General features: G+C 50.5%; 1 protein-coding gene across 1 annotated transcript in view; it reads right to left on the reverse strand.

Annotated features, from left to right (window-relative positions):
• LOC143934988 (dynein axonemal heavy chain 9-like) overlaps positions 1-26,509 on the reverse strand; it is a 301,551-nt gene that overhangs the window by 274,364 nt on the left and 678 nt on the right. The window contains 2 exon segments of the mRNA XM_077458539.1: positions 864-1,019; positions 11,452-11,648. Of these exon segments, the coding sequence (XP_077314665.1) occupies positions 864-1,019; positions 11,452-11,648 (353 nt within the window).

Consider the following 26,509-nt stretch of genomic DNA (forward strand, 5'->3'; position numbering starts at 1 on the left):
ATGCTGTAGGTATAGGGGCAATTAGTAGAAGTATCGCTACCTCTGAGCTACCCTAATCAAGAACAGACAGTTGCATGTTACACTGATACTTGATACCCTCCAGAATAACGGATCCAAAAAGAAATAAAGTTTTCCCTTTAGTTGCCCTGGACTCTCCCTGTGCAGACGGTGGAGTCAGAGTTCTAGGGATGAGAAGACTCCAATGTCTCTGGTTAGCTCAGTGGGCAGCTGGACCACCGAGAACCACCTAGAACAGAACATAGGAATAGGGGGCTCCAAAATATTACCTATCACTAGAGCGTGCGTTAGGATATCACTGGTCTCCCGTCAGGGTTGGGAGATGACGGAGTCTGGGGGAGGGGTTGGGAGATGACAGAGTCGGGGGGGGGGGAGGGTTGGGAGATGACGGAGTCGGGGGGGGGGGGGGGGGTTGGGAGATGACGGAGTCGGGGGGGGGGGGTTGGGAGATGACGGAGTCGGGGGGGGGGGGGGTTGGGAGATGACGGAGTCGGGGGGGGGTTGGGAGATGACGGAGTCGGGGGGGGGGGTTGGGAGATGACGGAGTCGGGGGGGGGGGGGTTGGGAGATGACGGAGTCGGGGGGGGGGGGGTTGGGAGATGACGGAGTCGGGGGGGGGGTTGGGAGATGACGGAGTCGGGGGGGGGGGTTGGGAGATGACGGAGTCGGGGGGGGGGGGGTTGGGAGATGACGGAGTCGGGGGGGGGGGGGGGTTGGGAGATGACGGAGTCGGGGGGGGGAGGTTGGGAGATGACGGAGCCGGGGGGTTGGGTTTGTTGGGTTTCAAGAATACAAGAAAACGACCCCTTGAGGTCTCTGTCACCACGCCCCGTGCGGCTCTGTACCTGCTCTTCCAGAAGTCGAGCTCCACGTTGGGATTTGGGTTGCGGCCTTGTAGAATTTGCTCCGAGGAGTCTCTGTTTAACACCCCGCGGACCTGGTGGCTCCATTGAATGATGGCGGACTCGATGTCGTGTACAATTGCCTTGGCTAGATTTTCCCTTTTAAAAGAAAAGAAACGATTAAATGAAGTCTTCACCCTTCCTAAAAAGGCAAATCATGAAGGTGCAGAAACTAGATGAGTGAGTAGATTGGAGAGCTCAGCACATCCTTCCAATTCATATAAAATAAGAACATCGGATACATTTTAGGGGGAAAAGAACCCCTCTTGGGCTGAAACCAGGATTAGTAATACAACCCTGGATGAAATAACATAAAACATTTCTGAAAGGGTTCAAAGAATATCATATAATGTAACAGATCCAAAAATTTGTACAAAAACACAAATAAAATACAGAATACAATATGTTCTGTGATTGGACAAGGGGATAGAAGAGGCGGAGCAATGACAGAACGGCCGCTGTGCAGAAGAGCGGCAAGTCTGAACTGGACTGGTTGAAGTGGATGGACTTGTGTCTTTTTTCAACCTGACTAAGTAACTAAGTCTCCGGTTAGAGCACTTTCCACCTTCCATGAAGTAGTATAGTAGTTGGCAGTAGTCCAGGATGCGGCTCGCACCTCCTAAGATTTTTTCCAAAACTGTTCTTCCTTAAGACCCCTTTCACACTGGGGCGTTTTTCAGGCGTTTTTCAAGCGCTTTAGCGTTAAAAAAAGCGCCTGTAAAGCGCTTGAAAGAAGCCTCATCTGCAGTCCCAATGTGAAATGTCAGCGCCCAAAAAACGCTCGTAAAGCGCCGCTTAAACTAGCAGCACTTTACCAGCGTTTTTTGAGCGTTATTGGGGCGCTTTTAACCCCTGCTAGTGGCCAAATAAAGGGTTAAAAGTGTCCACAAAACGCTGCTACCAGTAGCGTTTTTCAGGCGTTTTCCGGGTGTTTTACAAGCGCTTCCCATTGATTTCAATGGGAAGGGGCGTTTTAGGAGAGTTGTATTCACCGCTCCAAAAGCGCTGCAAAGAAGCTGCTTGCAGGACTTTTTTTGACGCTCTGCCAGCGCAGCGCCTCAGTGTGAAAGCACTCGGGCTTTTACATTGGGATTGCAGTTGCAGCTTCTTTCAGGTGCTTTTTTTAACGCTAAAGCGCATGAAAAACACCTGAAAAACGCCCCAGTGTGAAAGGGGTGTAACTGCTCTAGGCAAAAAAAAATAAAAAAGTTGATGTTTACAGAGCTCAACAGCTCAAGTTTTGTTTGCACACCTCTCACACCCTACCTACTCTGTGGATCTCATGGAGAGCCAATAAGAGTGTCAGGAATCAGCAGCAGGGATGACCAAATCTGCATAGCTACACTAGAATAGCGAGACCAGACTATTATATAGTAAAACAAAAGACATCCAAAAACACCAACAAACAGGAAACGCATCAAACATGAAGATACTGAACTGAACCGCAACCATATAACCAAAATACCCAAATAGTATCCTAAGTTATAGGGAGTGTAACCAGGGCTGGACTGGGACAAAAATTTGGCCCTGGACTTCATCCAGACCGGCCCACTTTAATTTTGCAAACACGCAAAAAACAGTATATAAACTATAAATCAGGGTCCCCAGAGAGCCCCTCTTACATCAGAGTCCCCAGAGATCATCTGCCTTACATCAGGGTCCCTAGAGAGCCAGCCCCTTACATCTGGGTCCCCACAGAGCCCCCCCTTACATCCGGGTTCACAGAGAGCCCCTCCTAATATCAGGGTCACCAGAAAGAGGGCAGGTAGTGGGCCGAGACCTTGTGGTTGGGGACTCCTGCACTGACTCGGGGCTATGGGCCCCAGATTCAGGGCTATAGCCCCAAAAGTCCCCCACAGCGATGCCACTGGCTGTCACTGAAACCGGCCCACTGAGCCATCGGCCCACCGGGAAACTCCCTATAGTCCCTATGGCCAGTACATGCCTGAGTGTAACAAACTAACTATATACACACACAATATGTACAAAAATGGGGAACGCTGATAAACAGTGAAAACTGGAGATGCGGGGAACAGACGGGAAGGGGGAAGACAAAATTAGGTACAAGGTGAGCAGAGAAAAGAGGCAGCAGGATGCAGGACAGGAGGAAAGATCAGGATCTAAGCTCAGGATAAGTGGAAAGCAGTACCTGGAAGGAAATCAGAACACTGAAGCAAAAAGTGTAATAGTAGAGGAGGGACTAAATACCCTCCCAACAGCCAGCATTAGGTGGAGACTAATTGCTGGAATCTGCTGGGAGACACCCACTGGTGGACACCAGAACTACAACCTCCCCCTCTGGGAAGCACAGTGCCACCAGCAGGTGATCCAGGTCCTGCCGGAGAGCCAGTCAGGAGACAAACGTTTCCTACAGCAACATCATGGATGAACGAATTAAATATTTGTAAAAACAAAAATTTGAATATTGTAGATTAATAACACAGTTATACAAGTAAAAAGATAAATAAACAAATCTATTAAAATAGATGAAACATGATAGTTTCTTTTTAACTCGACATTCGCTATAGCCTGATCGCACTAATTCATCCCAAAAGTGTTCTATTAATTTGAGGTCAGGACTCTGTGCAGGCCAGTCAAGTTCCTCCACCTCAAACTAGCTCATCCATGTCTTTATGGACATTGCTTTGTGCACTGGTGTGCAGTCATGTTGGAACAGGAAGGGGCCGTCCCCAAACTGTTCCCACAAAGTTGGGAGCATGAAATTGTCCAAAATGTCTTGGTATGCTGACGTCTTAAGAGTTCCCTTCACTGGAACGAAAGAGCCAAACCCAACCCCTGAAAAGCAATCCCACGCCATAATCCCCCCCTCCCCCCACACCATAACCCCCCCTCCACTCTCCACCATAATCCCCCCTCCACCAAATGATTTGGACCAGTGCACAAAGCAAGGTCCATAAAGACATGGATGAGTGAGTTTGAGGTGGAGGAACTTGACTGGCCTGCACAGAGTCCTGACCTCAACCCCCATAGAACACCTTTGGGATGACTGCGAGGCAGGCCTTCTCGTGCAACATCAGCGCCTGACCTCACCAATGTTCTTCTGGAAGAATGGTCAAACCTTCCCATAGACACATCTCCTAAACCTTGTGGACGACCTTCCCAGAAGAGGTGAAGCTGTTATAACTGCAAAGGGCCAACTCGATATTGAACCCTCCGGACTAAGACTGGGGGGCCATTACAGGTCACGTGTGTGTAAAGGCAGGTGTCCCAATACTTTTGGTAATATAATGTGTAACGTTTGGGTGGCCCGACTCTTGAGTGTCATCCACCTTCTACAACGATTTCTCCGTCGCACTTCTGATTTTGTAAAGCTCGGATTTTATTTGACTTCCAACATATCAATAAACTCCGCTTCCCACTGAAGACACGGATCGATAAATCCGCAGAGCAGACCGCGGGGCTAAACGATCGCTCCAATTAGCCTCGGGGAGGGCTGAATATCTGTGACTCAGCAGCCGCTCTCACCATAAATGAAACGCGGGAAGGGTTAAAGCCAGCCCCCCGCCACCGCCATACACGGCCCGCCGCTCCATTACCTGGGCTGCAAATTAGACTTCGCAACAAAGAAATGAGATTAAACGGCGGCCGCCGTCACCGAGAAGAAACTCTTCCCCACTGACCAATCACAGCCACCGAATTCATTCTCATAGACGCCGCAGAGAACGCAACAAAAACCAAGGCGCAACTCAGAGGAAGTCCTCCTGTGTGATTGGAGGTCCGTATATTATATATATATATATATATATATATACACACACACATCACAACCCGAGATACACCAATACATGATCAAATAAAAACTTCACCTTATTGCCCTCATCAGGGGGAAAACATCTTCTCTAAATAAAAAACTATTTACCTCAGAGAGCAGAAGTCTCTGCTTTATCTGCTCCATGGGGCACTATTCCCCCCACTGACACCAATGATGGGGCACTATTCCTCCCACTGATACCAATGATGGGGCACTATTCCTCCCACTGACACCAATGATGGGACACTATTCCTCCCACTGATACCAATGATGGGACACTATTCCTCCCACTGACACCAATGATGGGACACTATTCCTCCCACTGACACCAATGATGGGGCACTATTCCTCCCACTGATACCAATGATGGGGCACTATTCCTCCCACTGACACCAATGATGGGGCACTATTCCTCCCACTGACACCAATGATGGGGCACTATTCCCCCCACTGACACCAATGATGGGGCACTATCCCTCCCCACTGATACCAATGATGGGGCACTATTCCTCCCACTGACACCAATGATGGGACACTATTCCCCCCACTGATACCAATGAGGGGGCACTATTCCTCCCACTGATACCAATGATGGGACACTGTTCCCCCCACTGACACCAATGATGGGACACTATTCCTCCCACTGATACCAATGATGGGACACTATTCCCCCCACTGACACCAATGATGGGGCACTATTCCTCCCACTGATACCAATGATGGGACACTATTCCCCCCACTGACACCAATGATGGGACACTATTCCTTCCACTGACACCAATGATGGGACACTATTCCCCCCACTGACACCAATGATGGGGCACTATTCCTCCCACTGATACCAATGATGGGGACCTATTCACCCCACTGACACCAATGATGGGGCACTATTCCTCCCACTGACACCAATGATGGGGCACTATTCCTCCCACTGATACCAATGATGGGGCACTATTCCTCCCACTGACACCAATGATGGGACACTATTCCCCCCACTGACACCAATGATGGGGCACTATTCCTCCCACTGACACCAATGATGGGGCACTATTCCTCCCACTGAAACAAATGATGGGTTGTTAATTTTTCCCACTGACCTCAGGACGTTGGGCCCCAGTCCAGCCCCTCTAATGTCTGAAGGACAAAAAACAGTTTTTTTGCTTAAGTTTGGAGCCCCCCGATAAAGATGATAAATGCATTCAAATGTTAAATGAGTTGAAATTAGCCAAATACGTTCCAAGTGCATAAGAAAAACAAAAAGGTGTTAATTTTCTTCAGAGAGTAGTCACAGCCGGAGTACAAAAGTCTTTTGCTAGCATGCTGCAGAGAAGGACCCTCGCTCCCTGTGGAAGCAGTGGTCTCTCTGCAGAGGTCCGTCATGCCCAACGGCGGTGTCATTTGTGACCCTAGGTGTGACATAGAGGTGTCCTGTAGGTGCTGTAGAAATGAAAATATCTGGCTACAAAAGAGCTGGGCCACACAACCGTCATGTCACCCTCTATAACCACGTGGAGATTCCAGCTTAAGTAATTGAGCTCTGTAAACAACAACAACTCCCATAAAACAGAGTGAAGAGAAATGGCACCAAATTGTTACTAGAAGACTAAAACTCAGACTGTTGTACTTGGATATAAAGATGAGCGGCTTGGCCATGTGGAACGAGCCTGCGACCCTCATGCAGAGTTTTGTTTTTGAACCTGCCTGCAGAGCTCAGTAGCTCAAGCTGGAGTTTCCACACAAGTGCAATGAGGCCGGGCAGTGACTCCCCCACTTTCTATACAGATCCATCTGAGCAAACGGGGCCAGGCTGAAGGCAGATAACTTCTGGGATGCCGGCTCTGTCCTCCCGCCTGGTCCCCAGGAGCACTCGGAAGTGTTTAACTCCACTAATTGCAAGTCTGAATGAGCCCTTCATGGTGCTCTGTGTGGGGTCTCTCTGCAGAGGTCCAACACCCCCTCCCCCCTGCTGAGTCAGAGCCAGAGATCCCCAATCAGTGGGGATCATGATCTTTGCTGAATGGAAAGAGCTCAGCAAGAAGCGGCTCCACCTGCTGGATGAAAACCGGAATACAGACAGACAGCTGACCTCTCTATACCTGACCTGACCTATAGGGATGAGATGACAGCTGACCTCTCTATACCTGACCTGACCTATAGGGATGAGATGACAGCTGACCTCTCTATACCTGACCTGACCTATAGGGATGAGATGACAGCTGACCTCTCTATACCTGACCTGACCTATAGGGATGAGATGACAGCTGACCTCTCTATACCTGACCTGACCTATAGGGATGAGATGACAGCTGACCTCTCTATACATGACCTGACCTATAGGGATGAGATGACAGCTGACCTCTCTATACATGACCTGACCTATAGGGATGAGATGACAGCTGACCTCTCTATACCTGACCTGACCTATAGGGATGAGATGACAGCTGACCTCTCTATACCTGACCTGACCTATAGGGATGAGATGACAGCTGACCTCTCTATACATGACCTGACCTATAGGGATGAGATGACAGCTGACCTCTCTATACCTGACCTGACCTATAGGGATGAGATGACAGCTGACCTCTCTATACCTGACCTGACCTATAGGGATGAGATGACAGCTGACCTCTCTATACCTGACCTATAGGGATGAGATGACAGCTGACCTCTCTATACCTGACCTATAGGGATGAGATGACAGCTGACCTCTCTATACCTGACCTGACCTATAGGGATGAGATGACAGCTGACCTCTCTATACATGACCTATAGGGATGAGATGACAGCTGACCTCTCTATACCTGACCTATAGGGATGAGATGACAGCTGACCTCTCTATACCTGACCTATAGGGATGAGATGACAGCTGACCTCTCTATACCTGACCTGACCTATAGGGATGAGATGACAGCTGACCTCTCTATACCTGACCTGACCTATAGGGATGAGATGACAGCTGACCTCTCTATACCTGACCTGACCTATAGGGATGAGATGACAGCTGACCTCTCTATACATGACCTGACCTATAGGGATGAGATGACAGCTGACCTCTCTATACATGACCTGACCTATAGGGATGAGATGACAGCTGACCTCTCTATACCTGACCTGACCTATAGGGATGAGATGACAGCTGACCTCTCTATACCTGACCTGACCTATAGGGATGAGATGACAGCTGACCTCTCTATACATGACCTGACCTATAGGGATGAGATGACAGCTGACCTCTCTATACCTGACCTGACCTATAGGGATGAGATGACAGCTGACCTCTCTATACCTGACCTGACCTATAGGGATGAGATGACAGCTGACCTCTCTATACCTGACCTATAGGGATGAGATGACAGCTGACCTCTCTATACCTGACCTATAGGGATGAGATGACAGCTGACCTCTCTATACCTGACCTGACCTATAGGGATGAGATGACAGCTGACCTCTCTATACATGACCTATAGGGATGAGATGACAGCTGACCTCTCTATACCTGACCTATAGGGATGAGATGACAGCTGACCTCTCTATACCTGACCTATAGGGATGAGATGACAGCTGACCTCTCTATACCTGACCTATAGGGATGAGATGACAGCTGACCTCTCTATACATGACCTGACCTATAGGGATGAGATGACAGCTGACCTCTCTATACCTGACCTGACCTATAGGGATGAGATGACAGCTGACCTCTCTATACCTGACCTGACCTATAGGGATGAGATGACAGCTGACCTCTCTATACCTGACCTGACCTATAGGGATGAGATGACAGCTGACCTCTCTATACCTGACCTATAGGGATGAGATGACAGCTGACCTCTCTATACCTGACCTATAGGGATGAGATGACAGCTGACCTCTCTATACCTGACCTGACCTATAGGGATGAGATGACAGCTGACCTCTCTATACCTGACCTGACCTATAGGGATGAGATGACAGCTGACCTCTCTATACCTGACCTGACCTATAGGGATGAGATGACAGCTGACCTCTCTATACCTGACCTGACCTATAGGGATGAGATGACAGCTGACCTCTCTATACCTGACCTGACCTATAGGGATGAGATGACAGCTGACCTCTCTATACCTGACCTATAGGGATGAGATGACAGCTGACCTCTCTATACCTGACCTATAGGGATGAGATGACAGCTGACCTCTCTATACCTGACCTGACCTATAGGGATGAGATGACAGCTGACCTCTCTATACCTGACCTGACCTATAGGGATGAGATGACAGCTGACCTCTCTATACCTGACCTATAGGGATGAGATGACAGCTGACCTCTCTATACCTGACCTATAGGGATGAGATGACAGCTGACCTCTCTAGACCTGACCTGACCTATAGGGATGAGATGACAGCTGACCTCTCTATACCTGACCTGACCTATAGGGATGAGATGACAGCTGACCTCTCTATACCTGACCTGACCTATAGGGATGAGATGACAGCTGACCTCTCTATACCTGACCTATAGGGATGAGATGACAGCTGACCTCTCTATACATGACCTGACCTATAGGGATGAGATGACAGCTGACCTCTCTATACATGACCTGACCTATAGGGATGAGATGACAGCTGACCTCTCTATACCTGACCTGACCTATAGGGATGAGATGACAGCTGACCTCTCTATACCTAACCTGACCTATAGGGATGAGATGACAGCTGACCTCTCTATACATGACCTGACCTATAGGGATGAGATGACAGCTGACCTCTCTATACCTGACCTGACCTATAGGGATGAGATGACAGCTGACCTCTCTATACCTGACCTGACCTATAGGGATGAGATGACAGCTGACCTCTCTATACCTGACCTATAGGGATGAGATGACAGCTGACCTCTCTATACCTGACCTATAGGGATGAGATGACAGCTGACCTCTCTATACCTGACCTGACCTATAGGGATGAGATGACAGCTGACCTCTCTATACATGACCTATAGGGATGAGATGACAGCTGACCTCTCTATACCTGACCTATAGGGATGAGATGACAGCTGACCTCTCTATACCTGACCTATAGGGATGAGATGACAGCTGACCTCTCTATACCTGACCTATAGGGATGAGATGACAGCTGACCTCTCTATACCTGACCTGACCTATAGGGATGAGATGACAGCTGACCTCTCTATACCTGACCTGACCTATAGGGATGAGATGACAGCTGACCTCTCTATACCTGACCTGACCTATAGGGATGAGATGACAGCTGACCTCTCTATACCTGACCTGACCTATAGGGATGAGATGACAGCTGACCTCTCTATACCTGACCTATAGGGATGAGATGACAGCTGACCTCTCTATACCTGACCTATAGGGATGAGATGACAGCTGACCTCTATACCTGACCTGACCTATAGGGATGAGATGACAGCTGACCTCTCTATACCTGACCTGACCTATAGGGATGAGATGACAGCTGACCTCTCTATACCTGACCTGACCTATAGGGATGAGATGACAGCTGACCTCTCTATACCTGACCTATAGGGATGAGATGACAGCTGACCTCTCTATACCTGACCTATAGGGATGAGATGACAGCTGACCTCTCTATACCTGACCTGACCTATAGGGATGAGATGACAGCTGACCTCTCTATACCTGACCTATAGGGATGAGATGACAGCTGACCTCTCTATACCTGACCTATAGGGATGAGATGACAGCTGACCTCTCTATACATGACCTGACCTATAGGGATGAGATGACAGCTGACCTCTCTATACCTGACCTGACCTATAGGGATGAGATGACAGCTGACCTCTCTATACATGACCTGACCTATAGGGATGAGATGACAGCTGACCTCTCTATACCTGACCTGACCTATAGGGATGAGATGACAGTTGACCTCTCTATACCTGACCTGACCTATAGGGATGAGATGACAGCTGACCTCTCTATACCTGACCTATAGGGATGAGATGACAGCTGACCTCTCTATACCTGACCTGACCTATAGGGATGAGATGACAGTTGACCTCTCTATACCTGACCTGACCTATAGGGATGAGATGACAGCTGACCTCTCTATACATGACCTATAGGGATGAGATGACAGCTGACCTCTCTATACCTGACCTATAGGGATGAGATGACAGCTGACCTCTCTATACCTAACCTGACCTATAGGGATGAGATGACAGCTGACCTCTCTATACCTGACCTGACCTATAGGGATGAGATGACAGTTGACCTCTCTATACCTGACCTGACCTATAGGGATGAGATGACAGCTGACCTCTCTATACCTGACCTGACCTATAGGGATGAGATGACAGTTGACCTCTCTATACCTGACCTGACCTATAGGGATGAGATGACAGCTGACCTCTCTATACCTGACCTGACCTATAGGGATGAGATGACAGTTGACCTCTCTATACCTGACCTGACCTATAGGGATGAGATGACAGTTGACCTCTCTATACCTGACCTGACCTATAGGGATGAGATGACAGTTGATAGATCTCGTTCTTTTGCAGTTAGAGAAAGTGATCAATTAAATTTCTAGGAAACCTGTAGACCCCCCTCCCCCTCCCCCCCCCCCCCCCCCCTCAGCCAACCACATTCTTCCCTCTCACATAGAACTCGGACCAACCAAAAGGAAAAATAAAAGGGACTGGAATGTCCATATGAGACCAACATGGCGCCCCCCCCCCAGCAATGAGAGGACCTACAATATCCAGATATAGAACACAGAGGGGTGCACATACTTCTTCTCACTCTCATATTCGATGTCCTCCACCTTCTCCGATCCGGATGGGAGGGGGAGGAGCGTCTTCCCGCGGACCTGTCCCACCATCACCGACACATTGCTCTTCAGGGAGCTCACGTGACGCCCGACGTCCTGAGACAAGACCTGGGGCCAATTCTGCTGGTTTCTGGGATTTACCAAAATTGGGGCCACAACCTGCAAGAGAAAAAAAATCCGAGATGATCAATACTCTGCTGGAGGTCTCCTCTCCTTCCTCTATAACTCTCCTCTCCTGAAATACTCTGCTCCTTCCTCTATAACTCTCCTCTCCTGAAATACTCTGCTGGAGGACTCTGCTCCTTCCTCTATAACTCTCCTCTCCTGAAATACTCTGCTGGAGGACTCTGCTCCTTCCTCTATGACTCTCCTCTCCTGAGATACTCTGCTGGAGGACTCTGCTCCTTCCTCTATGACTCTCCTCTCCTGAGATACTCTGCTGGAGGACTCCTCTCCTTCCTCTATAACTCTCCTCTCCTGAGATACTCTGCTGGAGGACTCTGCTCCTTCCTCTATAACTCTCCTCTCCTGATATACTCTGCTGGAGGACTCTGCTCCTTCCTCTATGACTCTCCTCTCCTGAAATACTCTGCTGGAGGACTCCTCTCCTTCCTCTATGACTCTCCTCTCCTGAAATACTCTGCTGGAGGACTCTGCTCCTTCTTCTATAACTCTCCTCTCCTGAAATACTCTGCTGGAGGACTCTGCTCCTTCCTCTATAACTCTCCTCTCCTGATATACTCTGCTGGAGGACTCCTCTCCTTCTTCTATAACTCTCCTCTCCTGATATACTCTGCTACTTTCTCTATTCAACTTCTCTAAATGTACATTAGAAACACCAGCAAGTCACACAGAGCCTCACTTCTTCCTGGTTGGAGGACACCCAGCAACATTTACCCCTTTTCTCCCCAGCCTCACTGTCCCCGACCCATCCCCTTTCATTCATCGGATTCAGTTCTTTCAATAATGGAGCATCACATGGGATGGGGGGGGGGGGGGGGGGTTATTGGCCAGGAACACTCACTTCTCCAGACTGACATCCAGCAAATGAATGCAGTGTGATATTTGCATAACTCCTCCCAAGACCCCGCCCACCATCAGGACTGAGGGCTCCTGGGAGGAGTACTGAGGATGGTTCCAGGAAGGTTACAGCCCCCTGCCGGCCCCTCCCACCAACCATGATCTGCCCCTGCCGGCTCCTCCCACCAACCATGATCTGCCCCCTGCCGGCCCCTCCCACCAACCATGATCTGCCCCTGCCGGCTCCTCCCACCAACCATGATCTGCCCCCTGCCAGCCCCTCCCACCAGCCATGATCTGCCCCTTGCCAGCCCCTCCCACCAGCCATGATCTGCCCCTTGCCAGCCCCTCCCACCAGCCATGATCTGCCCCTTGCCAGCCCCTCCCACCAACCATGATCTGCCCCCTGCCAGTCCCTCCCACCATGATCTGCCCCCTGCCGGCCCCTCCCACCAACCATGATCTGCCCCCTGCCGGCCCCTCCCACCAGCCATGATCTGCCCCCTGCCGGCCCCTCCCACCAGCCATGATCTGCCCCCTGCCGGCCCCTCCCACCAGCCATGATCTGCCCCTTGCCGGCCCCTCCCACCAGCCATGATCTGCCCCCTGCCGGCCCCTCCCACCAACCATGATCTGCCCCTGCCGGCTCCTCCTACCAACCATGATCTGCCCCCTGCCGGCCCCTCCCACCAACCATGATCTGCCCCCTGCCAGCCCCTCCCACAAGCCATGATCTGCCCCTTGCCAGCCCCTCCCACCAGCCATGATCTGCCCCTTGCCAGCCCCTCCCACCAGCCATGATCTGCCCCTTGCCAGCCCCTCCCACCAGCCATGATCTGCCCCCTGCCAGCCCCTCCCACCATGATCTGCCCCCTGCCGGCCCCTCCCACCAACCATGATCTGCCCCCTGCCGGCCCCTCCCACCAGCCATGATCTGCCCCCTGCCGGCCCCTCCCACCAGCCATGATCTGCCCCCTGCCGGCCCCTCCCACCAGCCATGATCTGCCCCCTGCCGGCCCCTCCCACCAGCCATGATCTGCCCCCTGCCGGCCCCTCCCACCAGCCATGATCTGCCCCTTGCCGGCCCCTCCCACCAGCCATGATCTGCCCCCTGCCGGCCCCTCCCACCAGCCATGATCTGCCTCCTGCCGGCCCCTCCCACCAGCCATGATCTGCCCCCTGCCGGCCCCTCCCACCAGCCATGATCTGCCTGCATTGCATAGAGAAGCGCAGAGACCCGGTGATGACATCATTGGATCTATAACGTATGCCATGAATCCAGAAAAACTATTTAAAATCCTCATTATCATATTTATGAGGGGTGGGGGCGGAGCCAGGGAAGGCAAAATACAAAACAGAATAAATGTCGTCTTCATAGTTGCTGGAAGTTTATTGATTTTATAATCACAAAGTATAATGCGGATTCTCAGGTTTGCGGCTCTCATTCCTGGCCGGCGGTTGGTATTCGGCCCGCGCGGGTGATGGGCACAGGCGATGGCGGTTCTCTGTTTATTTGCCGAGACTCGGCGGGTTTAATGGTGGAGATCACATAACAGTCGCACATCCGATTCATTTTTGTTTTTTGTTTTTTATGAGACGACACAAATAAACAATAAAATGTATTCCGGGTGGATGAACGGCTCTAAAGAAACCGATTGTATCCACACGGCGGCACCGCCCCATTCACCAACTCGCTGACAATCCGTCCAATTATCACCAAACACAAGTGCCCAGACTGATAACCGGAGCAACAGCGACACCCAGTGGCCAGACTGAGCACAAACCAAACTTCTATATACAACATTTGTATTGGTTGTATTGTTATCGTCAACCGTCACCTCACCGCACCGCACCGCCAACACCTCAATCATCACCTCACTACACCGCCATCACCTCACCCGTCACCTCACTGCACCGCCATCACCTCAATCGTCACCTCACTGCACCGCCAACACCTCAACCGTCACCTCACTACACCGCCAACACCTCAACCGTCACCTCACTACACCGCCATCACCTCACCCGTCACCTCACTGCACCGCCATCACCTCAACCGTCACCTCACTACACCGCCATCACCTCAACCGTCACCTCACTACACCGCCATGACCTCAACCGTCACTTCACTACACCGCCATCACCTCACCCGTCACCTCACTACACCGCCATGACCTCAACCGTCACCTCACTGCACCGCCAACACCTCAACCGTCACCTCACTACACCGCCAACACCTCAACCGTCACCTCACTACACCGCCATCACCTCAACCGTCACCTCACTGCACCGCCAACACCTCAACCGTCACCTCACTGCACCGCCAACACCTCAACCGTCACCTCACTGCACCGCCAACACCTCACCCGTCACCTCACTGCACCGCCAACACCTCAACCGTCACCTCACTGCACCGCCAACACCTCAACCGTCACCTCACTGCACCGCCAACACCTCAACCGTCACCTCACTGCACCGCCAACACCTCACCCGTCACCTCACTGCACCGCCAACACCTCACCCGTCACCTCACTGCACCGCCAACACCTCAACCGTCACCTCACTGCACCGCCAACACCTCAACCGTCACCTCACCGCACCGCCAACACCTCAACCGTCACCTCACTACACCGCCATCACCTCAACCGTCACCTCACTACACCGCCAACACCTCAACCGTCACCTCACTGCACCGCCAACACCTCAACCGTCACCTCACTACACCGCCAACACCTCAACCGTCACCTCACTGCACCGCCAACACCTCAACCGTCACCTCACTACACCGCCATCACCTCACCCGTCACCTCACTGCACCGCCAACACCTCACCCGTCACCTCACTGCACCGCCAACACCTCAACCGTCACCTCACTACACCGCCATCACCTCAACCGTCACCTCACTGCACCGCCAACACCTCAACCGTCACCTCACTACACCGCCATCACCTCAACCGTCACCTCACTACACCGCCATCACCTCAACCGTCACCTCACTACACCGCCAACACCTCACCCGTCACCTCACTGCACAGCCATCACCTCACTGCACCGCCATCACCTCAACCGTCACCTCACTGCACCGCCAACACCTCAACCGCCACCTCACTGCACCGCCGTCACCTCACTACACCGCCATCACCTCAACCGTCACTTCACTGCACCGCCAACACCTCAACCGTCACTTCACTGCACCGCCAACACCTCACCCGTCACTTCACTGCACCGCCATCACCTCAACCGTCACCTCACTACACCGCCATCACCTCAACCGTCACCTCACTACACCGCCATCACCTCACCCGTCACCTCTCTGCACCGCCATCACCTCACCCGTCACCTCACTGCACCGCCATCACCTCACCCGTCACCTCACTGCACCGCCATCACCTCACCCGTCACCTCACTGCACCGCCATCAACTCACCCGTCACCTCACTACACCGCCATCACCTCACCCGTCACCTCTCTGCACCGCCATCACCTCACCCGTCACCTCACTGCACCGCCATCACCTCACCCGTCACCTCACTACACCGCCAACACCTCAACCGTCACCTCACTACACCGCCAACACCTCAACCGTCACCTCACTACACCGCCATCACCTCACCCGTCACCTCACTACACCGCCATCACCTCAACCGTCACCTCACTACACCGCCAACACCTCACCCGTCACCTCACTGCACCGCCATCACCTCACCCGTCACCTCACTGCACCGCCATCACCTCAACCGTCACCTCACTACACCGCCAACACCTCACCCGTCACCTCACTGCACCGCCATCACCTCACCCGTCACCTCACTGCACCGCCATCACCTCAACCGTCACCTCACTGCACCGCCAACACCTCAACCGCCACCTCACTGCACCGCCATCACCTCAACCGTCACCTCACTACACCGCCATCACCTCACCCGTCACCTCACTGCACCGCCAACACCTCAACCGTCACTTCACTACACCGCCATCACCTCAACCGTCACTTCACTGCACCGCCAACACCTCACCCGTCACCTCTCTGCACCGCCATCACCTCACCCATCACCTCACTACACCGCCATCACCTCACCCGTCACCTCACTGCACCGCCATCAACTCACCCGTCACCTCACTACACCGCCATCACCTCACCCGTCACCTCTCTGCACCGCCATCACCTCACCCGTCACCTCACTGCACCGCCATCACCTCACCCGTCACCTCACTGCACCGCCATCACCTCACCCGTCACCTCACTGCACCGCCATCACCTCACCCGCCACCTCACTGCACCGCCAACACCTCAACCGTCACCTCACTGCACCGCCATCACCTCACCCGTCACCTCTCTGCACCGCCATCACCTCACCCGTCACCTCACTGCACCGCCAACACCTCAACCGTCACCTCTCTGCACCGCCATCACCTCACCCGTCACCTCACTGCATCGCCATCACCTCACCCGTCACCTCACTGCACCATCACCTCACCCGTCACCTCACTACACCGCCATCACCTCACCCGTCACCTCACTGCACCGCCAACACCTCACCCGTCACCTCACTGCACCGCCATCACCTCACCCGTCACCTCACTGCACCGCCATCACCTCAACTGTCACCTCACTACACCGTCATCACCTCACTCGTCACCTCACTGCACCATCACCTCACCCGTCACCTCACTACACCGCCATCACCTCACCCGTCACCTCACTGCACCGCCATCACCTCACCCGTCACCTCACTACACCGCCATCACCTCAACCGTCACCTCACTGCACCGCCATCACCTCACCCGTCACCTCACTACACCGCCATCACCTCACCCGTCACCTCTCTGCACCGCCATCACCTCACCCGTCACCTCACTGCACCATCACCTCACCCGTCACCTCACTGCACCATCACCTCACCCGTCACCTCTCTGCACCGCCATCACCTCACCCGTCACCTCACTGCACCATCACCTCACTGCACCATCACCTCACCCGTCACCTCACTGCACCGCCATCACCTCAACTGTCACCTCACTACACCGCCATCACCTCAACCGTCACCTCACTGCACCGCCAACACCTCAACCGCCACCTCACTGCACCGCCATCACCTCACCCGTCACCTCACTACACCGCCAACACCTCACCCGTCACCTCACTACACCGCCAACACCTCAACCGTCACCTCACTGCACCGCCATCACCTCAACTGTCACCTCACTACACCGCCATCACCTCAACCGTCACCTCACTACACCGCCATCACCTCAACCGTCACCTCACTGCACCGCCATCACCTCAACTGTCACCTCACTACACCGCCATCACCTCAACCGTCACCTCACTGCACCGCCAACACCTCAACCGCCACCTCACTGCACCGCCATCACCTCAACTGTCACCTCACTACACCGCCATCACCTCACCCGTCACCTCACTGCACCGCCAACACCTGAACCGTCACCTCACTGCACCACCATCACCTCACCCGTCACCTCACTGCACCGCTCAGTGATGGGCTCAGGGAGCAGAGCACTGCACCCCGAGCCCACCCAGTTGTGTGACTTTTGCAAATTAATATTAGCCATTGTCTTCCTGCTTTTCCTCTTGGCCAATCAGGAAGCAGGTTTTAAGACCTGATTGGCCGAGAGGAGTAACGATTGTATTGGCCGGTACCGAGGGTGGGGAGAATGTAGGCGGTGCACTATGCCTGCCACAGGTTATTCGCTGTGAAGTGTCCCTTGTTGTAAAGTTGTGGACAGTGGGTTCCTCTCCCTGTGCCCACTGTCACATTTTATAAACCGTGTGGCTGTGTAAGAGCCTGAAATTGTACCTGCAATCCACGGATCACAGGTGGAATGCTTCGCAGGCAATCATATGCATTTCATTTTTAACCAAAATGAGAACTCAACCTTTAAACTACAATGCGGCTTGTGTAGTAATTGTATATATACACATTTTTTTTATTTGCCAAATTTTTTCAAGGAAAGTGGAGTTGCTCTTTAAGAGAACGGACATTTATCTAGCGCAGCTCCTCCTCCCTCCGTTCTGGCGGTGGGTGATGATGCTCAGGTGAGGCAGGTATATTTGGCGGGGGGGGTGTGGTGGTGGGGGGGGGGTGGTGTAGGAGTGGTGGGTATTGACTATTTGTAAGTCAGCGGTCAGCCTTGTTCTCGGCAGGGGACAATCCATTGTCACATCACCACAGCAACTTTGTACACAAAACTTGTCACCGTTCATATCCTGTGGTCACCCTCGGGCGATTAACCCTTCACAGGGCATCACTCAGACTACCAGCCAAACATTCCTGTTGCTGGGGACACGACGATGCGAGAAGGGACGGCGACCAAAGCGGAAAAAAAATCTCAGAATTGTTAAAAAAATGAAAATAAAATAAAATGATATATCAGGATTCACAAATAACTAGAAATATCAGAACAGAATTCTGACACTTTGTCTCAAATTATGGAGGACCCATTTTTATTCTTTGTGGCACCATCACATTGCATGTTAATATGCGTTCCCTTAAGGCAGCCTGGGGTGCCAACGCGCCATATTGTCCTAAATATGATATGCAACCCTTTTGTATTGAGGCGCACTGCAACGCCGCCATATTGCTTTAGTCCAGTGGTCTCCAAACTGCAGTCCAGAGGCTTAATGTAGCTTTTTGCTTGCCTTTATTCAGCCCTCGGGGCATGGTTACTATCCTCTCAATGACCCAAATGATGGGGCACTATTCCCCCCCACTAATACCAATGATGGGGCACTATTCCTCCCACTGACACCAATGATGGGGCACTATTCCTCCCACTGACACCAATGATGGGGCACTATTCACCCCCACTGACACCAACGATGGGGCACCATTCACCCCCACTGACACCAACGATGGGACACTATTCACCCCCACTGACACCAATGATGGGGCACTATTCCTCCCACTGATACCAATGATGGGGCACTATTCCTCCCACTGACACCAATGATGGGGCACTATTCCTCCCACTGACACCAATGATGGGGCACTATTCCTCCCACTGACACCAATGATGGGACACTATTCACCCCCACTGACACCAATGATGGGGCACTATTCCTCCCACTGACACCAATGATGGGGCACTATTCCTCCCACTGACACCAATGATGGGGCACTATTCCTCCCTTGAAGGACATCCACTGGGGCCTAGGCACTTGGTAAGGCCTGGGTCTTACGGATGATCCAGCTCTGGCTGCTGTTATAAACAAGACATAATCTCCTGACCCGGGAAGAATAGAGGTCTTCTCAGGTCTATGGGTTGGCCAACACAGGCCGACCTTCAGATAACCTTGGGAAACTTTCCCTTACAATGTCCGACTCGCCTGTCTGCTTACTGATTGTATAGATCTGAGCCAGCAAACAATCGCCTGGCTGTGTGTTGAGCCCTCTACAGCTCCTGGCAGTGAGAAGACAAATAATCTGACCGTTTACATACAAGCACACCTAGAAGGCTGGAACACAATGCATCCCAGACAGATCCGATAATAACGAGGTCTAAAGAAAGAATAGATTTCCTTTCCTCTAACCAACCAACCAACCAACCAGCCAACCAACCAGCCAACCAACCAACCAGCCATACTCATCCTGCAGTATGGGGGGAGTTGAAAGGCAGAACCCAACTGGTTGCTTTGGACTATTGCCAAAAGTATATGAAGACCACTCCACACGATTGAGTTCAGGTGTTCCCAGTGAATGGTCCTGTTAATGCTACAACATACAATGGCATTTTAGACAATTGTGGGCTTTGAACCTTGTGGTGAGGTCCTTGAGGAGGTGCTCCATAAAAGACATGATTTGACCAGCTTGGTGGGGAGGAACTCAAGTGTCCTCCACAAAGATCTGACTTTTACCTTCCCAAACACCTTTGAGATGAATTGGAACGTGACCCAGGCCTTCTCATACCACATCAGTTCCAGACTTCAGCGGCGGGCACAACTCCCCATAGATACCCTCATCTTGGAGTAAGTCTTACTAGAAGAGTTCTGGCCACAAAGGCCGGCCAAGTCCATCTTCATGGCCGTGATATTTGAATGGGAGGTCCAACAATCTTATATTGGTGCGATGGCCATCGGTGTTGACCAACTTTTGACTACATATCTCTCTATCCTCATACAGAACATGGTTGTTCCTTTGGTTTGATGAGCAAAGTCCAGCAAACCGATCTCAACCAATGAGAGTTCAAATCCAAGCAAGACAGACTCTGAATGCAGTCACCGCTACGGTGTAGATTTATACCGCAATGTGCGATAACCCACAGCAGCCAATCACAACCCTCTCTCATGGACATTGTTACTGGGCTTATAGCATTTCTCTATCTTTTGAAGTAACCCTCCGGTCCTCTGATTTGAGGCCGTCACCCTCTGCTGGACAACCTGAAACCATTCAAATATCAAAAAGGACAATTTAACCCCCCGACGGTAATATGTAATTATTTATGACTTGACCCACAAAGCCTTTATAATCAGAAGATCATTTAGGTCAAAGCCTAATTAATGAAATTCAATACACCAGCTGATTTGTATTCATTTCCCAGCCGGCGCTCCTCTGTGCCTGCAGAATATATCGGAAATAAAGACTCCGGGGCGGCCGCAGGTCTGCGAGAAGAGATTTCCACGTTCATCTAGAAGGAAAGCGGAACGGGGTAACTCTAGACGTCCTTATTCTGACATGAAGCATTGTTGGAGATTTTTTATCTAATTATTTAATTAAGTAATTAAGTAATGGAGTCAAGTTGTACGGAAAGAGGCCAACGGTCTGTTATGTAAGGACTCCAACAATGGGCATAGAGAAGGCCAGATCGCGGTAACAGGACCCGGAGTCTCCAAGAAGCCGAAGCAGAACAATGCGGCGCATGCTTCAGGGAAGGGGCCAACTGAACGCTGCTGGGTGAGAATTATGACCGGTTTCAGTACAGATCCCCCCAGCTTTAGTGTTCAGGGGGATACTTGCCCACCACGGCCTCCCTGGCATCGAGAGACCAGGGAACAGTGAAGTGCAATCACTATGTGGCACTCAAGAATTTTTAAGCTTGAATTGGCATTAGTAGGACTGCTTCCAATTTAGTAATGATCGTTTTTATATGAAACTGTTAAAAAAAGGAGATTAAAATTTTCAAATAAAAAGGATATTTTTTCTGTCATACAATTATCCAAGCTCCCACCAGATCTATGCTGCATGCCCCATGGCGAGCCGTACAGCCCACACTGCCAAATCTCCCAGCTGGTCCTTTATTTCTGCATTTCAACAGAAAATACCAATGATTCCTAAAGGAGATAAAGGCTATTATGTGTTCCAACGATGGACGAGCCAAGGAGAGATGACCCAACCAACAATAAAATGGCCAAAGATGGGGTGCCCAACAATGGATGAAACAATGTTAAACTTCCCAAGGATAGAAGGCCCAACAATGGAAGACCCAAGGATAGACGGCCCAACAATGGAAGACCCAAGGATAGAAGGCCCAACAATGGAAGACCCAAGGATAGAAGGCCCAACAATGGAAGACCCAAGGATAGGCGGCCCAACAATAGAACTGCCAAAGAAGGGTTGCCCAAACAATGGCTGAAGCTGAACCAATGTAATTCCCCATACACACGATCAGAAATTCCGTCAGAAAAAACGTGGATGGTTTTTCCGACAGAATTCCACTCAAGCTTACCTCGCATACACACGGTCACACAAAAGTTCTCTGAACTTTCGGCCGTCAAGAATGTGGTGATGTTCAACACTACGACGAGCAGAGAAAATGAAGTTCAATGCTTCCAAGCATGCGTAGAATTGTTTCCGAGCATGCGTGATTTTTTGCGCGTGTGAATTGCATACAGACGAACGCATTTTTCCGGACCGAAAAATAGAGAACCTGCTCTCAATCTTTTGCTGGCTGGAATTCTGCCAGCAAAAGTCTGATGGGGCGCACGCACACACACCAGAATTTCTGGCCAAAAGCTCACATCCGACTTTTGTTGGCAGAATTTCTGATCGTGTGTATGGGGCATTAGACTTCCCAAGGATAGAAGGCCCAACAATAGAACTGCCAAAGATGGGTTGCCCAACAATGGCTGAACCAATGTTACACTTCCTAAGGATAGAAGGCCCAAGGATAGAAGGCCCAACAATGGAAGGCCCAAGGATAGACGGTCCAACAATGGAAGGCCCCCCAAGGATAGACGGCCCAACAATGGAAGGCCCCCCAAGGATAGACGGCCCAACAATGGAAGGCCCCCCAAGGATAGACGGCCCAACAATGGAAGGCCCCCCAAGGATAGACGGCCCAACAATGGAAGGCCCCCCCCCCCCCCCAAGAATAGACGGCCCAACAATGGAAGGCCCCCCCAAGGATAGACGGCCCAACAATGGAAGGCCCCCCAAGGATAGACGGCCCAACAATGGAAGGCCCCCCAAGGATAGACGGCCAAACAATGGAAGGCCCCCCAAGGATAGACGGCCCAACAATGGAAGGCCCCCCAAGGATAGACGGCCCAACAATGGAAGGCCCCCCCAAGGATAGATGGCCCAACAATGGAAGGCCCCCCCAAGGATAGATGGCCCAACAATGGAAGGCCCCCCAAGGATAGATGGCCCAACAATGGAAGGCCCCCCAAGGATAGATGGCCCAACAATGGAAGGCCCATTGTTCTCAAAAATGGTAACCTGTAAAAAATAAACAAACATCACCTATGGAGATTTTTAAGGGTCAAAGTTTGTCGCCATTCCACGAGCGGGCGCAATTTTGAAGGGTGACAGGTTGGGTATCAATTTACTCTGCGTAACGTCATCTTTCACAATATACATATTATATATATAAAAAATAAAAAAATCGGCTAACTTTATTGTTGTCTTATTTTTTTAAGTTGAAAAAAAGTGTATTTTTTTTTTTTTAATTGTGCTGGTAAGACGGCTGCGCAAATACGGTGTGCCAGAAAGTATTGCAACGACCGCCATTTTATTCTCTAGGGCAGTGATGGGGAACCTCGGCACTCCAGATGTTTTGGAACTACATTTCCCATGATGCTTATGAACTCTGCAGTGTAGTGGTGCATCATGGGAAATGTAGTTCCAAAACACCTGGAGTGCCGAGGTTCCCCATCACTGCTCTAGGGTGTCTGAAAATAAATAAATAATAAATATAATAATAAATATATATAATGTTTGGGGGTTCTTTTGTAGCAAAAAAAAAACAAACAAACGATTTTAACTTGTACACACCGAGTCTGAAGAAGAGGCCGGAGTGGATGAAGTTTGTAGATTGTATCACGTTGATCCCCCACCATCGATTTCCTCCATTCTTATCAATGTACGGCCCATACACACCATCCAAAAAACCGGACGAAAAATACTGCATTCGACTCGATCGTACGATAATCTGATCGTTAGTACAGATTTTTCGAGAGCCAATCACAACCGTTCACTCGTCATTATTCGATTGAACAAGCGCAAAAATTTTCCTTCGCACCATACCAGATCGTATGATGTTCGTTTAGTCAGTACAGTTGTCATCCGAAAAACACAAATAAAAGCACAACACACGTCATCACTTCCGAATTGTTATTCGGTCGTACGAGGATTTTTGTGATTTTAGTAACCTATTCAATTTCGACTTAAGCGACAAACGTTGGACGATCTGCCGTGCGATTTTCGGATGGTCCGTTGGGGGCATTGGGGACGAGGTGCATTCATAGATTGCGGCCACTATTCCATGAAACTTTATATTACATCATTTTGGTAAATCTAAAAAGGAGGTTGTACAATCAGATTGTATAGTGTATGGCCAGTGATAGATTAACCAAAATTATGTAATGGGAGGGCAGACAAAAAAAAAAGGGGATGCTCAGTAGTGCAATCTGATTTGTACAATTTCCAATCAATCTGGTCGGTAAAGCAATCTGATGGAACAATCGCTTTACAATCTATAAGTGGTTGGTAGTGGCAATCTGATTGTACGATCTCTGATAAATTTACAAGGGGTCCGTAGAGCAATCTGATCATGCAATCGTTGTTCAGTCTATGGGTAGTACAATCTGATTGCACAATCTATGGAACCCATCCAATTTGAGTCCAATCAGACGAGATCTTGCACTCTCTTAGCTCTCCCATGGACTGTGTAGTGGACGGTCCTGACCGACTGGATACGGAGTGATTGGATAGAATAAGTGTGTCCTCTTATTATATCGTTTTGGTAAATCTACATGAGATTGTACAATTAGATTCTATAGTGTATGGCCATCCTAAAAGATAATATGGTACAATTGACCATCTGTAGCATCAAATTGTACACTCTATAAGTGCTTAGGAGAGCAATCTGATTGTACAATCTCTGTTCAAATCAATGGGTGCTCAGTAGTGCAATCAGATTGCTCTACCGATAACCTATAGATTGATTACTGATTGCACTACTGAGCACCCATTGACTGAACAGAGATTGTACAATCAGATTGCCACTACCCATAGGCTGAACAGCGATTGTATGATCAGATTGTTCTACCGACCCCTTGTAAATGTAATGGAGATCGTACAATCTGTTTGCACTGCCAACCATTTATAGATTGTAAAGCGATTTTACAATCAGACTGCTTCACCGACCACCTGTAGATTGATTGGAAATTGTACAATCAGATTGCACGATCGACTTCCTACAGTTTGAACAGACTATGATTGTACAATTGACAATCTTCTGGAAAATGTCGGTTGCACCGGTGACCCCTCCAGCCAATCACACACACCGCTATCTTCACTCACTTTCACCAACTTTTCCTCCACCAATCGAAACCGTTTCTTTGTGGGGGGCGTCGTTAACAATCATCATCCGCTGCGGTTTTCATGAACGCCGTGCGGACGGTGTCGCACCGATTTGAAGAGTGCCAGGTGGAGACAATGCGATGCAGGACCAGGCACCGGAATCGGATCGCATGTGTGCCGACGTCTATGCGATCGGATTCTGACGATCGCACTGCGTTTTGGTGGTGTTGTTAATATGGACACCTGATGCGATTGGCATGAATGCCTCGCGACTCCAATGCGGTGCCGGAAACGCACAGAATTTGATGCGTTTTCCCGCATCGCATATATATGTGAGCCGAGAGCCGTAGACTTCAATGTCAAAAGTTGCATAAAAGTCGCACCTGAATGTTTTACAACACAACAGTTGTCCATTATTACTGGTCAAAGCCAAAGCCGTATCAAAGCTGCACCCATCCAAAGTCGCATCAAAGTTGCAACTTTGGAGTCATATAAGTGTCAATGGAGCCAAACCCCCAAAAGTTGCATGAAAGTCGCACCTGAATGTTTTACAGGCAGCAGTGGGTCTGACTTTGCAGAGGGGCGACAAGTCACATCCGAGTCCCACCCGTCCAAAATGTGAATGGAGCCTAAATGGTGGTGGGGGGGAATCAGCCCCCATTTACATTGACTGCGGCTTTGAAATTGTGCAACTTCGTCTGAAATTGTGCGATTTCAAACCGCATGTCAGTGCGATTTGTATGTGTCTTCATGCACAGATGTCTAGTCAGGTTGCACCAGAAAATCGCTAAAAGCTGTGCAGGAACTACTTTTTCAAAGTCGGCATTGCACCGATTTGAAGAGTGTCAATTGGAGGCAAAAGGGTGCAGAACCCGGCGCTGGAATCAGATCGCATGCAAGTTGATGCCTATGCGATCCAGTTCTGTTAATCACACTGCGTTTGCAAACCGTTTTAGGGTGTTATTAACGTGGACACCCGCTGCAGTTTGTATGAACGCCGCACGGTTGCAATACGCTGCGGGGGGGAAAACGCACAGAATTTGCAGTGTTTTTCCTGCTACCCCATATATGTGAGCCGAGGGCCGTAGACTTCAATGGTAACCCTCAAGAGTTGCAGGAAAGTCGCACCTGAATGTTTTACAACGGAACAGTTGTCCATTATCACTGGTCGAAGCCAAAGTCGTATGTAAGTTGCACCCATCTAAACTTGGTGCAACTTTGGAGTCATACATGTGTGAATGG

This window comes from Lithobates pipiens, unplaced genomic scaffold, assembly GCF_037356315.1.
Source record: "Lithobates pipiens isolate NorthernLeopardFrog02 unplaced genomic scaffold, aLitPip1_a1.2 Scaffold_28, whole genome shotgun sequence".
In the NCBI taxonomy this organism is placed as follows: Eukaryota; Metazoa; Chordata; class Amphibia; order Anura; family Ranidae; genus Lithobates; species Lithobates pipiens.